We start from the raw sequence: 11,185 nt of genomic DNA on the forward strand, positions 1-11,185 counted from the left end.
TGTTTAATATTTTACGTCAGTGACTCCTAAAAATATTTAAAAAGAGGTCTGCGTTAAAGTTTGAAAAAAATAGCTGCTAAAACTAGAAGAGTATAATCAACTAGATGAAAATATGTTTGCTGTACTGTACGAATATGAGCTGAGACGAAGACGAAACTAGTAGAATTTTCAAAAAACCGAGCCAAATTTGGCTGAATATGTTCCATTTCGATAACTGGAAACGGCAATAAGATTAAGTCAACAAACCATGAATGCAAGAATTGCTTTATAAGTAGGGGATGAAAAATGGAAAGGGTTTTGGAAATGAGATAATCTTGTTTAATGCATCATAAAAAATTTTATTTTCCATGTTATTTTGAATGTCATCCATTGGCGAGATCCCATTTTTTGTTATGTGGTAAACAGGTAGTAGGAGTGGGGTGGGAAGGGTTGGGAATCAAGGAATAGGGGTTGGAAAAATAGATACAGTAAACATTTAAAAAAAAAGTCAACGAAGAAAAGAGCAACAGAAGCTGAGAGGAATGAAGACACGTGGTCAAATGAACCACACAATCAACAGCACACAATCGTCATCACACAACACGCTAGTCCACGGACACTGCTTCACTTAATATCCAATTCCGTCACCGAGCATCTAGCCAGATCGGTGAGGATGGATAGTGTCTTCAAACAGTAGACATAGAAATATACAAACAAAATACGAAATTAGGCCTCCACTTTATAAACCGCACCCGGATGAGACACAAGCATTTCACTGAACCCCTTTACGATGACTCACGAACAGTGATCGAACTAGGAGACATAAACCGTCACAGTTTTACACGCTTGTTGAGCAAATAGTCTTGTATGTTGGCAAGCTGCGTGATAGGATGGAGAGTTGTATCGATGAGGTGATAACTTCTGTCCAGAGAGTAATACATTCAAGGTGTTCTGCATAGGTAATGGAGAGGGTAAGGAAATATTTAAAAAAGGGATGGGATAAGGATTATGTACAGTATCCAGAACTGATGGGGGAACCGTAACGAGTTGGTCTCCTTTACGGTACGATAGAACCAATAGCTGCTATCACCAAGGATCTTCTCGGGATCGTGTGGGGGGGCGTCCGTCTTAAACTCGGGTTAGCTGGAGGATTAAATGGGACAGGAGGGGAGATTAGGGTCGGGGTGTTGTTAGACGGCGACGACCTTAGCGGGTGCGGCGACGGCAACCCTGGCGGGGGCGACGGCCACAACATCGACATCGCGCTGGACGACTGCGTTGAATCCGTTGACTGGGTCGGCGTAGTAGTTGACGGTGCGGCGGCTGCCGTCGGGTTCGATCAGGCTGTAGGATCCCCTCACAATGTCACCGTCGCGGGTCTCCTCCTGGGCCTTGGAGTCTCCGGTGATGGCGTCGTTGACGTCGTAAGCGAAGGTGTACTGGGGGTAGGCGTCATCCTCGCGGTCAACGACCTTAGCGGCGACAACGGGAGCGGCAGCCACGGCGGGAGCGGCGACTACCCTTGCGGCGGGGGCGGCGACGACGGGTGCGGCAACGGCGGGAGCGGCGACGAATCGTGCGGCGGGCGCGGCAACCACTGGAGCGGCCACAGCGGGAGCGGCAACTGCGTATCTAGCGGCGACAGCGGGTGCTGCGACGGCGGGTGCGGCTACAGCGTACCTAGCGGCGATGGCGGGAGCAGCAACGGCGGGAGCAGCGACGTATCTTGCGGCAAAAGGTGCAGCGGCGACCGCTGGGGCAACTGCGTATCTGGCGGCGTAGGGCGCGGCGACGTATCTAGCGGCTACGGGAGCGGCGACGGCGGGGGCGGCGACGTACGGGGAGTAGGCAGCGGGGTAGGTGTAAGCGGCGGCGAAGGGGGCGGCTGCGTAAGGTGCGGCTGCGTAAGGTGCGGCTGCGTAAGGTGCGGCAACCACGGGTGTGACGGCACCTGCGCGGGCCAGGCCGAAGAGGGCCACGAAGGCGAGACAGAAGACCTGGGAAGATGGTTTACAATTTTTCTCGTTATAAATAACAGATTATCAAAAATTGAATCGGTTACAGTAAACTTGAATAAAAATAAATTATGAATTACAACAAGGAATGTAGCGTAGTAGTCTAATGGGTAGAGATGTAGGTTTCCTGATGAGGGGTCCCAGGTTCAAATCCCCGGTGAAGCCTTCGGGCATACTCAAAGAGAAAGCTTCGATGTATGACATAGGACCGGTATCTGTTCCTTTATACGCCTGCTATTCGGATTCTCCAGGGTTAACTTTTCTATCGCCTATGCCACCAGCCTCCGCATTTAAAGACTGAGTATATAGGAGAAGAAAAATAAATACGAATCCTGGCAGTACGATGTCATTCAGGGTTATGCACTGGTCCTCTGCTCTTAAATCGTGAAGCTTAAACGCCTTTGACGCAGTACGGCGTAAATTCTATCCTCACAATAACAAACCTTCGGCCTGAAGTCCCGAATGTACTTTTTTGATGATATGTAAGGAAATTCCACATAGTGCCTTACGCTAAACTACGTGTTACTGTTGAAGAAATTAATGCCTAGAGGTACAATTTGATATTACAAAGCTAATGACTATTCTGCATGTTATCCTTTATGACCCAGTATTCACGGATTCATGGATCCAGTATCAGTCATAACGGAGAAATACAAGAGCTTTGTGTGGAATGTCGCGTTGTATCTACATTGGCTGCATGAAACTATTGAGCCGCAAGTAAACAGTTTTGATGACAACAAGGAAACAATAAGCAGCAGGGCAAATTCCAAATAAAATCATTGCTCAACTTCATACGAAATGTTTTCAAAATGTAATAACTGAAATAGTTCCCTAATAATTCACTACGGGAAAACCAAATTCTGTTGCCTATTTGCAATTAGCTGCTAACCCTTAATGCAATGAAATTTATAGGTGATGGTTGATAACTTGACTATTATTTTTGCAGAAAACAAATCAAATACATACTTTTGGGGGATCTTTCCTTCCACAAAGCCTTTTGAATGTATGAATTAGACATTCGCGTAAATAATTGAAACAATTAACGTAAGCTAAACGGGAAAAGTAAAATCGACTAAAAACAAGCAGGAAGATCTGTTAGATGGTGAAGGTTCTTCTAGGAAAAAAAGACTCAGGAAGGAGATTAATAAAAAAATAAGTGTTTTACTTTTAAGCTGGTCTGAGACTTTAGTTCCGAGAATATTTTTAATATAAATAGCATTTAAGGAAATAAATGAATGACCATTATGATGTCTTATTATAAAAATTCTCAGGGACTATTTAAAATTTCCCTGTGAATATTGAAAGCGATGGAAGATTACGAATGAAAGCAAGTAGCAAGTAGTGGTAAAAGCAGATTCTTCCGATGATTCCACGAATCATTACGAGGAGAAGGAAATGTGTTGAGACGAATTATAAGTGAGACTTAGAGAAACTGAAAGTTTTGTGCATCACTGAATAAAACATGGCGGTAAAAGCAGTTCTTTCCTGAAAATGCAAATCCCGCCGAAGGAGATGCAACTAGACCAAACACATCGGGAATTCTTAATTAGAATGGCGGAAAGCGTGTTATTCTAGCGTTAACTGGACTTCATGGCTCTATTTTCAAACCGATGTTGTTAGTTGGTTTTAAAATGTTTAAATTGGAGTGAAATAAGAAGTTTTACTTAGAATATGATTTTTTGTTCAATAAAAAAGCATGAGCGATTGAAAGTATTAATAATTATTAAAAATTATGGTCCGGAGAAAAATGGAGAAGGTGAGGTGGACGGAGAGGAGGAGTAACGACTAAGTGCTACACATGGTGGGTGAGGAGTGGCAGCATCTACATGAAATACGGAGGAGACAGAAGGTAGGGATGGAGCGATTGCTGAGCGGGGAGGGTATATTGAAAATAGTGTTGGAGTGTAGAATGTTCAGTAAACAAGGGAGAATCTAGGATAGGATGTTTAGATATAATAATGAGTAAGTCTTGTTGTGAATTTAAGAGAAATGTTCATAAAGGGAGGGGATATTACTAGCATGTATCGCAAATACTCCTAGGATATCCAGCTTGTTTGGTAGAATACTTGAATAATAATTAAATATTTGAAGGTGGAGTAGAAGCGTTGTAGGTAAGTTGGACATTTACTAGTAAATATCGTACTGAGCTAAGAATGCTCCAAAGAGAACGAAGTATCAGGCATACTCACTTGTAGGGAAGCCATTTCTGACGATTTGGTGAGGTTGTCTCTTCTACTGCACGGTTGAAGACGTTGGAACGACCAACAGCTGAATGTGCTTTGACCAGCGACACCCCCCGGTATTTATACCGATGCGACACCCCGAAGATGACCAATTTCCACCCGATCGAAGAACAAAGACAAAAGGTGGGGCGGGAAAGGAGGAGAGGGTGGGGTCGGATGAGAGGGAAAACAGGAGGCCGAGGAATTGTTTAAGCAGACGCGTCAATGCTCATCGCATTGTCCCGCGGTACGCAACAATCCCATTCCAGAAGCCACCGGACGCCCCACACCAACGTACCGTTTGAATGCCGCGACTGCCCCCACTCCAAACCTCTGAGATGGGGACAATGCCGGTGGTGGGGTGTTTACGGGGCGTGATACCTTAAAGACGAACCTTTTCCCCACATCTCCAACTCCCAGCCCTTTGCCCAACTCACCTTCCACGCTTATCCCCTGACCCAAAACGCCGCGATCGAAGGCGGGAGATGTCCCAACTTCCCCCTGAGAAAGATTTCATCCCCAACGCAACACCGCGACATCATCTTATTCATCTACCCTTGTTGGCACCGTCCGCGGTTGACGTCGCCGATATCGGGGTGAGGAAAGCTCAAGGCGGGCAATCGGCCCAGAAGCTTCGATTTTTTTATTCGGGGATGGTTCGTCAATGTGTAAGGCCTGCCGAAATCTTTGGTGGGACACGCGGGCGTTGAAGTCTCTTCCGCGTTCGACTTTATTTTTTTTAAGGAGTCGATAAGCGAACGCGGGGACTCGTCCTAGGTTCGGTGACGCAATGTCGGGCACGCGTCTTCGCAGGTTTCATAACGGCCGATTCGAAAACGGAAGCGGCCCTGCGTAACGATTTTATTACATGATTCAGGGACAGCTCGAGGCTTCTATTATACAATTCGCGCCCGTCACAATCAAAATCGACGTGGGCAATTTCCAGTGATAGACGGTAATGGAATGAAAGCGATCAAATCAACGGTAACGATTACACTTTGGGTAATAGCCTGTAATCGTTACTTTTAATAGTAATATGGCTAAGGATTATAATTTAGTTGAGACATTGAAATTTTTCCACTGATTTTATTTATTTTTGCGCGAATCGTTTCGTTGTTAGAAAAAACATTTTACTTGAAAATGTAGAAAAATTTTAAATTATAAATGTATATAATAAAATATATTTTCGTACAACGCTTTTCATTGTTACCACTATATTTTACTTGAAAATGTTTCTGTGACATCGAAATGCGTCGTGCGAAAATAAATTCAGTGGAAATATTCCAATATCTTATTCATATATGTAATAGTAATAACTCCCACCACATCATGTTACATATCATACAAGATACTCGCAAGAGATCACATTAAATGCTGCTTGATTCATGGATACAGATAAACATAAGAAGAAAGTTGTCTCGCAAACGAGCCTTCGCGTTACAAGAAACTACAATAAAACGTAGATACTTTCTTCAGAGACGCATCATTCCCGTTCAACTGGCATTTTTTTCGAGACGAATTCTCTGAAAACTTAAGCTATCGTCTTAAAATAGACAAGGTACAGTGTAGACCTGTATTAATATTTTATTGCATCTCAAATTTGAAAATAACGCCTCAGTATTTTCTCAGATGCGTAATTTTTATACCTAAGATACAAGAGAAAATGTTGGCAAAGTTCATAGCCTGAAAAATTCAAGATGTTAAATTGGGTTTAATAAAATCAGTTCGTTAAGGAAAATACTGCAAATGCGTCTTCTAACACTATCAATAAAATGCTGCACCAACCTTGTATAATCATTAGAATGTTTTGCCATGAACTATCACCTAATTACAACTACATAATTGCTTCATAAAAATTACATTGGATGCCTTCTTTTTCTCTTTAATTTTCCTTTCCCTAGCTAGTTTTTTTCCTATTGACCTTTAATTTGCGTGGTCAATCTAATTTAATGGCAAAATATAGGACTAATTTTGTTACATAAACCCTATCAAACTAAAATGGTCCCTATGAGATTTCATTAACATTGATAGCAAAAGTATCTAAATATTGTAAAACTAGAATGTCAACTTAATTTGGAAAATTATCTTTGGAACAAGTATTTCCATTGACCAGGCAACCATCTAATGGAACGAGAATTAGCACTTAACTCCCAAGTCTTCTGGATTTTCCTATTTTAGGATGTAGGAGAAATAGGACTGCTTCTGTAAGCCAAAGCCTATGTATTTTAAAATTGATTTAGAGACTTCATTGACATTGATACAGTCAAAATATCTAAACTTTTTAAAACATGAGTAACAATTAAATTTATAAAAATATCTCCGGAACAAGTTTTTCGGTTAATACGCAATCATCAACGGGAATAAGAACAGATGTTAAACTGATAGGAGCTAGTCCTTTGGATTTCCGTATCTTGTGTTATCTTCACCGCAGCCAATTAGCTACTGTTTTCCTCGATACAGTACCTTGATTCTCATGTCTAGTGCCCAGGTCCGCGCTATTCTGTCCGAAATTCAAACACTTCTCTGCACCACCTTTGAGTCTCTCGTTTGAAAACGATATAGGGCAGTTTTATATACATAATTTAAAGCATCAATCGGCGTATAAATATCAAGTAGTGATTATATTTTCGAAAAGGTTTGTTTCATGCGCAAATACTTATTTTGATCTCGTGTCCTTTATCGTAATCCTTTGTCATTTTCATCCATCTGCATAAAAAAGTTGCATGTTCTTTGTGCAGCACTACGTTAGAAATCCACGCGGAAACTGAAAAATTGACGACCTGGCATTTAGTTGGGGGTAATTTGATTCTAAATAACAATATAGGATGAAACTGTTAGTTGCGTATATTTAAACTTATTATGGGCTCTTTCTCCTATTCCATTCCATCGTCCTCAATGCCGGGTAGGTATGATATCAGTTTACCTACTCCAAGGTGAATTCCAGGAGGGAAACTAAGCAGTTATTTGCTTATAAATAAAAATATCGGATGAAACCACCAATAGGGTAGTTTCCTTCATCAAAGAAACCGAAAAGCATTGATTGCGATTCGTTACCCACCATTAGTGTATTCATAATATACAAATAGGTTGGTTTTTAGATATCCCAGTTTAGGCGAATGGCAATGGTCAATTTTAACCGCTTTTGAAAAAGGCCAGATTGGCGCCCATGCGATGCCACTCCACTTGACGTCACAGGGACCTAGTTTCTATACGAGTAGATAGGAGTTTTACATCGTCTGAGATTACCAATGCATGCATGAGACACAGAGCTCAATGAAACATGTCTCAATAATCACCTATTAAAACTGGCTATTGTCGGAAAGTTTTCACACGGCGAAAGCGGGAACCAGAATGATGTCACACGGGCTTTTCCCGGCATTCATACTTAGCCGTCGCGTTTTCGCGCCCTTGAAATTTTTCACTTTTCAGTTAATCGAGAAAAATAGATACCGTCATTTTAAAATCTAAATGTGTGTACTGCGTACTCCAGGAGTAATAATCTTTCGATTTAGGCAATAAAAAATAAAAGGAAACCTCCCTATTGTGTACTCAAAAACTTATCCTGAGCTCTTTCTCTTATCATATTACCCATGTATCATTCACGGTGCATAAATATTTAAAGCTTCGGAAGCTCTCTTTCTGATGAGATATTGAGTCAAGTGAAGTCAAAACCATGTCCATGAAAAGTAGACCGTACAAAAGTAGTTTCAAAGTAGCTGGGATCGGTGGTCTTAGTTTAAAGTTTTCCCCCGCCAATCCGACGATGGCAGGCTCGAGTTCCCCCTGAGTAGATTTCCCCCATCCAGGACATGGGTGTTTTCGATCCTCCGATGTTGTCATTACACAAAAATCTGTTGGAATTCTTTCTCTTCCCATACTACGTATATGTGAATCTGTTTCTGAAGTGATATGGAACTTGGTGAAGCCTATAGTATACAATGACCAGGGAAACCAAAAACGTGCAAATTACATGGAAGCAAACATTTGTCAACTAAATGACATTCACACGAGTCGTCAATGAACTAGTTTCCGCTTGGATATTAATGTTTGACTCTAAAAACAACAAACACCACAATTTTAGTAGATGGATAAAAATGAAAAAGGGGTATGACAAAAGGCTCATGAACGAAATGAGTTTTTGCGCATGAAACCCAAATTCTTAAAAAAAAACAGAATCTGATATTTTAGCGTCGAAAATAGCGGAGCTTATTAGCTGGACTTCTGACAGAATAGCACAGAGAACGGCACAAGACATGGGAATCAAGGTACTGTATCAAGAAGAACCACGGTGCGCTGCTATTTGACTTGAGTGAAAATATCCTAAATAAGGAAAACACAATAGACTCTCGGCATTTTAACACCAATTCTCGTTCCCGTAGATAATTGCTAAGTCAATAGAAAACTTATAATTTTTTCCTGGATGTACGCAATTACTTATACCACTTATTTTTTATCAGAAAAATAAGTGGTATAAGTAATTGTGTATATCCAGGAAAAACTTATAATGGAATACCACAAAGTAAACCATGAGTTAGTGAAGATAGGCTTTATCCAACAAATGCAGTCAAATTTCTCTTTTCTTGGGATGACTTAGATCTTAAACATTCCGTAGAACGTACACTTCCACAGGATTATTTATCCGGCGAGTTTATAATATGTGCTTACTATTATCCACGGCATTAGCTCTTACAGCGCCCTAATCATATGCGAATTCAGAATTGACGTTTTCTCTGGGTAACCACCAGTTTGGAGTTTTGGATCGGCTAAGGCTATATCACCACACGGGCATCACAGGGAAAGCCAAATAGGTCATTGTTTCAAATCAGGAACACGGGTAAATGTAAAGATGGTGGTGTAATGGCCAAAAGTTCATTCTTATCGCATTTGATTAACTTGGAAATAACTATCATATATTAACGGTAGAAATTTAAAAATATATTTATCCACTAGATCAGAGCCTTTCAACCACGTATACACCACGTTCGGCTAAGTTTCCGCAATGAAACCACAAGAAAAAAATGGGTCTAATATACCATGACCTGGTACAAAGAAAAATAAATAACAATGATTTAAAATGCAGAATTTATTTCTAATCTTCATTTTCATGCATTAGCCATAAAATCTGCGGCCATGGGTATCGTGTTGGGCGTGACATTAGGGTGCTTCAGATTTGTCTCCGTCGTTGGCGTTGATCTGAGTTTCTGCATCTGCATTGGCGACATCCGCCTTGCGGTTTTCTAAGTTTTCCACTCTGTAATGAGCGCTATCGGGCGAAATTGCCATGTAAGTTCCCAGTTCTTCCTGGAACAAGACCCCGGGCAATGGCCACTGTTTCAGTGCAGGTGATGGAGATAGTAAGTGTTGCTGTATTGCCTGTGGTGAGTAGCAGCCTTGAGGTTCTTTCCGGAGGCCAGCTTGGGCGACTACCGCAAAAGCGGCGAAGATGACGAACTGCGGAGTAAAAATGCCGTTAGAAAGATCCGATGGTATATTGTCTGCCTGATTTAGGAGGTCCATCGAAGTGAAACAGCAAAATAAGGGTACGTAAACTGAGGATAATAATAATCTTTAAAATTTTTAGATTGATACTCTTCCCAACATTTTAGCCAATCGCTACGGCAACTTCATGTTACTGATGGCAAATTTCATCTGCTTTTGGGAGGCGAATAAGCAAAAAAAAGCCTAATAGATAAAGCTTTTCCTCAACCAAGTCATCACCACGAGATATTTGAAAGTCACTTTTGCCAAATAAGACAAAATTCTTACAAAACCGAGAAAAAAGTCTTCTTGGGCATCATTTGATTAAAAATAAAAAATAATTAAAATCACAGTGCATTGATACCAAATGTACGCTACATTCAACGTAATACCTACTTATTTTTATGCAGAGTAGAGACAAGGTTTTGTGGGGTTGATGCTTTTTTTTACTCAAACTGCGATTTAACATCTGCATGATAGTAAATAAAACAATGTACTTTCGTTGCCTTATAGTTCGTTTTCTAAGTAAGCTCCCTGTTTTGAAGCTGTACAATGATTACCCAAATCATTTATCTTACAATAGGGCTGCAAATAGTGAACCTGATACTAAAAATAATAACTTTAAATCTAAGCACCTGCATATCATTTTGGAGAAAGAGCAATTAAATTAATTTGTAAAAAAAATGAATGCAGCCATGAGATAATATATATGATTTGGATAATCATTGCACAATTTTAAAACAGTGAGCTCATTTCGGAATCGAACTAAAATATGAAAATAAATCCGATTTATTCCGAAAATAAATACAGTATTATTTACTTACTTAATTACAAAATAATGACTCCATTTTATATGGAAGCTGGTTATATTAATTTTAATTTAATTTCTGGAACGTGAATGAAAGGAGTGGACCTACAGATATTTCAAAATGAATGAAATAAATATTGTGATAAATTAAATAAAAGCTGTATTGCATTCTCCTTGATGTTAAATTTACGTGGCAAATATAATATAACGACGATAAATAGGGCTCCTTCTGTTTGACAACGCCTATATAGCTAAAAGAGGTCAATATGAGACTTCATTGAAATACATTACAAGTCATACAGTAAAAATATCCAAAAATTTGAAAATTTGAATGATAATGAAAGCTTGAATTATATATCCGGATTTTTTTCGATTGATTACGCATTCATCAACGGAAAGAAGAAAAGTTGTTCAACTGCCTGGAGCTAGGCCCTTAGATTTCCCTACATAGTGATATTTTCAACGCAAGCCAACTATCAGCTGTTCTTTTGATACAGTACCTTAATTCCCATGTCCATTGTATTGGTCTGTGCTATTCTTTCAGGTGTCCAAACACTTATCTCCGCCACCTTTGAGTCTCTCGTTTGAAAGCAATCGCGGGACTTTTATACACCTACAGCGCTGTTATTTTCCATCACTTCAAGTAAGTTTCGACGTCTAAGCGTCATTTCCTCATCATTTTT

At 40.3% G+C, this 11,185-nt stretch overlaps 1 protein-coding gene across 1 annotated transcript; it reads right to left on the bottom strand.

Annotated features, from left to right (window-relative positions):
- Window positions 1–317: 317 nt before the first annotated feature.
- Window positions 318–4,257, bottom strand: LOC124165288 (cuticle protein 21-like). The gene is made up of 2 exons (XM_046542630.1): window positions 4,184–4,257; window positions 318–1,976 (listed from the first exon to the last, which is right to left on the bottom strand). Exons 1-2 carry the CDS (start codon window positions 4,196–4,198, stop codon window positions 1,170–1,172), a joined length of 822 nt encoding a protein of 273 aa, XP_046398586.1. The 5' UTR covers window positions 4,199–4,257; the 3' UTR covers window positions 318–1,169.
- Window positions 4,258–11,185: the final 6,928 nt, after the last annotated feature.

The sequence above is a fragment of the Ischnura elegans genome, chromosome 9, assembly GCF_921293095.1.
Source record: "Ischnura elegans chromosome 9, ioIscEleg1.1, whole genome shotgun sequence".
Taxonomy (NCBI): domain Eukaryota; kingdom Metazoa; phylum Arthropoda; class Insecta; order Odonata; family Coenagrionidae; genus Ischnura; species Ischnura elegans.